Source organism: Eimeria necatrix, genomic scaffold, assembly GCF_000499385.1.
Source record: "Eimeria necatrix Houghton genomic scaffold, Enh_scaff733, whole genome shotgun sequence".
NCBI lineage: Eukaryota > Apicomplexa > Conoidasida > Eucoccidiorida > Eimeriidae > Eimeria > Eimeria necatrix.
Window position 1 is genome coordinate 1 of NW_013654558.1, and position 3,994 is coordinate 3,994.

At 52.8% G+C, this 3,994-nt stretch overlaps 1 protein-coding gene across 1 annotated transcript; it reads right to left on the reverse strand.

Annotated features, from left to right (window-relative positions):
• Positions 1 to 367: 367 nt before the first annotated feature.
• Positions 368 to 3,393, reverse strand: ENH_00086490 (hypothetical protein, conserved; the record flags this gene model as incomplete). The annotated part of the gene is made up of 4 exons (XM_013582751.1): positions 368 to 512; positions 801 to 903; positions 1,065 to 2,231; positions 2,334 to 3,393. The coding sequence occupies 4 exons, from the start codon at positions 3,391 to 3,393 to the stop codon at positions 368 to 370; spliced, it is 2,475 nt and encodes an 824-aa protein (XP_013438205.1).
• Positions 3,394 to 3,994: the final 601 nt, after the last annotated feature.

Sequence of the window (3,994 nt, forward strand, 5' to 3'; positions counted from 1 at the left end):
GGGTCCATCGACAAAATGATTTCTCCAGCTAAAGGCTTAATACGAATGTTACGGCCCGTGCCCATTGTGCGCTCGCAAGAGAAAATCCTACAATGATAACACGCAACCAGGCAAAGACACGCATCACAGAGGATGATGCCCACTTGTAGATAATACTCAATTAAGATCCAAGACTCCACAAGCCACTTGCCAACACCCAAAAAAGGGGAAGACTGAAATGAACTAAGCACGGCGACAAAAGTAAGGTACAGAAACAGCCCTGTAGTCACGAAAGAAACGAACTGGAGGGGAAAATGAAACAAAAAGCAGTAAAAAAAACTGAGAGATGTCGACACAAATAACCGTTCACTAAACGGCCGCTCTGAGCCTACGCACACTCTATGTACCTGTTATCAATAGGCTCTCGGACAAGAAAACGCATCAAAGGGGCCGCCGGATCCAGCAGCAGCTGCTCGTTAGCTTTTTGAACTATTTTCTGCAACTCTGCATCACTTAGGGGGCCCTCCATGTCTGCAAGACAACGGCGTATGCGCAAATGCATGCTTGGTGCGAAAGAAGACGCTATGCATGTTTCAAATGCCCTTCATTGAACTTGTCTTCTAATTAAAACAAACTTAACTGCGTTCGTATTAATGAACTGCATTCTAAACAGACAGCGTCTGTGCCTGGATACGACTTCGAATAGCGGGGCGTGCCTACTTTTTTCGCCTTAATTGTTACCAGATGCTTTTATATTTACTCTAGATATCAATTTTATGGGCGCGTACTATTTAATTAGTTTGTTGAAATGGAATTGCCGACCTTTTATTTTGGGCCTGAGAGAAAGCACCTGATCCACAATCGCTTTCGCCTGTTGTTTCCCTACGGCGCCCATATTGTAGTTCCACGCAGTGGAACCGGTACCTGCAGACGCACATCAGCAGTTGAGAAAAACAACTGCAATTTTCTTTGGTTTTAAAAGTATATCTGTCTGCGACTAAAGGTGCGCATCTGCTTTTTGTGTTGCTTCTGCTGCTGCTAATGCTTCTGCCCGGCCGGTCTTTAACGCTGCAGGAACTGCTTGCCTGTAGAAACGAGCACCCCTGAGCTCTTGTGCCTTTTTGTCTCCCCGTCTATCCACAGATCAGCATATAAAGTTTTCGCTACATTTACATCTGACACAAAGACATCATTGACAGACAAAAAGGGAAGCCTCAGCTCCACCACATTTTCGCCAGAGCCAGCGCCTCCTGCTGCTCCCCCTGCTGCCGCAGCGCCGGCGGAAAAAGTAGCACCACCAATATCAACTGCAGCAGTATCAAATGTCAAGCCCTCAGCAGCAACACCCACAGAAGGGCCCCCCACACGGCGCCGTGAAGGCAGGAGGGGGCCTGCTGCGGCGCTGCCATTTGCTGCTGTTGTGGGGGATCCACCGGCTGCTCCCGCGCCCTCAGCTGCCGTCCCTTCAAGCCATGGTGTTTCCAATGAGCTGCCTCTGTAAGAGAGGCCCCCATCATCTTTGGGGGGCCACCCAAAGTTTCCCCCCGTGCTGCTGCTGCTGCTGCTTCTGGTATTTATGCCGCTTGTAACTTCTGGTCTGATGGCACTTAAACGCTCCATTACTTCGTTCTGCATGTGCTGCGGAAACCTCAGCGTGACTCTAATGCGCTGCCTTGATACCAGCAAAGCCCCCCCTTGCAGCAGATGCTGCAGCGTTGCTGCTACGTACCCCTTGACATCCAGCTCTTCCGACTCTAGGCCCTCAGCAACAGCAGCTGCAGAAGCCCCAGAAGGAGGAGCCAAAGCTGCAGCAAGCAGTGGACTCCCGCAGCGAGCTGCGCTGCTGCCAGCAGCAGGGGAAGGCATTCCACGGCTCGGCACACGCGGGGTTCGAAATTTGAGAGGATGCCCAAGAGCCGGCGCGAGGTGCTGCTGCTGCTGCTGCTGCTGCTGCTGCTGTCCTTCCAAATACTCCTGCTCCTGCAGTTTGAGTTTTTGCTGCTCGTGACACTCATGTTCCTGCTGCGACTTCTCGCCCTGCCTTTGCCTCTCCTCGTGCCCCTTCTTCTGCAGCGGCTGCTGCAGTTCTTGCTGCTGCTGCTGCTGCTTGCTTTGCTTGCTAGGTTTAACACACAGTCTACCCTCGGACCTCGTGGGGTCTGTATTCACACCAAATATCCAGGGGCCCTTGGGAGACCCCTCCAAATGGCCAGGAATGATTGAGGCCGCTTCCAGGTAAGTCCCATCACCGCCTACGCGCAGCCGAAAAAGCTTAAACCCTAAACCCTCAACTAAACCCTTAACCCTAATTGCTGCGCCCTAAAGCCTAGGCCCTAGCATCAGTCCACTCTGACCTGCGGAAATAATTGCATCTGGTGGCAGTGCCACATCTCCTCTCCTGCTCAGTTTTTGTCCTTGAATAGTTCTGGCTTTTATGAGGGTCACGTGGAGGCCGTAGTCCTCTCTGAGTTGTCTGTACAGTTCAGCTGCTGCCTGCTGGTGCAGCAGATGAGTGCGGTAGGCTGTGGGGTAGTCGCGGGCCAACGCTGCAGCAGCTGCTGCTTCTGCTGCTGCTGCTGCTGCCTCGTAGGCACGACTACCAGGAGTGTACAGATCTGCTGCTGGAGCTGCTTTTGCTACTGCCGCTGCACTTGCTGCTCCTCCTGCTGTAGCTTCCACACCTCCCACTTTTACAGCGGGCCCCTCAGAGCTGCTGCTGCTGGCGCTGCTGCAGCCGGAGAGGTGCTGCTGCCTCCACATTTTCATCTTTTCTGCCAGGGACACTTCAAATCTCGTCACTTTATTTAGCAACACGATTCGACTCAAGCGAACGGAAGGACACATTCCGCAGCCATCATCAGGCAGCTTTTGCCCCTCCTCCTGCCCTTGCTGCTGCGGCTGGGCTTGTTGCCGCAGCCCTTCTTGCTGCAACTGCTGCTTTAGCTGCTGTTGCTGGCGCTGCTGTTGGTTTGGCTGGTGCTGTTGTTGCTGTTTCTGCTCCTGCTGCTGCTGTCGTCGCTGCTGCTGTTGCTGCTGCTGCAGTTGCTTCTGTTGCGGCTTCTCTTGTGGAGCATCGTGGAAGGTTCTGTAGGTCTGAAGTGCCAGGTAGCATCCTGTGGGTCCCGCATTTTGCTTTCGCTGCAGCATCAGCAGTAGCATCTGATGCCTCTTAAGCTGACCCACGAAGGGCTGGGGGCCAGCTGAGAACCCCCAGGAAGGCCCATCCGGGCCATTCCAGAAGTACCCTCCAAGAACGCGCCGATTTAGAGAGGCCCTGCAACCATAGGCACGTAGCCCACAGGCAAGAGCAGTCGCCTGCTGTGAAGGGGCCCTTGCTTGAAGTTTCCTGGGGTCCCCCAGAGGCCTGACAGAACTAAAGTAGGCAGCCCTTGCTGGCCTTCTCCTAAGCAGCATTATGTACTGAGTGCAGCCGCGGTGCCCGCAGGGGCGACACGCGGGCACCTGACCCCAGCAGGTCCCCCGCGTGTATTGAAGTATCGCGGGTCTCACACGACTCAGCAGTTATGAGTAAAGGAAGACAAATGGCCATTACACCTGTTCTCCGACCATTCATGCAAATATTTAAGCGGAAAATAGGGAGTAAACTCTGCGCCAATGAAGAGCTGCCAAATAGCAGATCAAACGGAACAAACTGAACTCCTGCGAAGATCTCCACCTACTTCCAAAGTCAAATTCTGATGTTTAGTGTTTAGCTCTGAAGCATGGAGTTCAGTGCTCACATACATGGTTTTACGTGTGGGACTGCGTCAGCCCCAACCAGCTTAGCGCCATGAGGGTCCATCACTTCCTCCTTGGGCTTAAAGGAAATCCGGAAAGAACAACACGTGACTTTACGCAGTGGCCGTTCATTCAAATTGCATGAATACAGAACTTTTAAAATCACGGCAGGGTAACTCGGACAAGACACGGACGGAGCGCGTGCTTAAACATGAGCCTTTCAGATGGTGTTCTGTCTCACTGAAAATATACTTGAAAGAATGAATTGCCGCTAAGC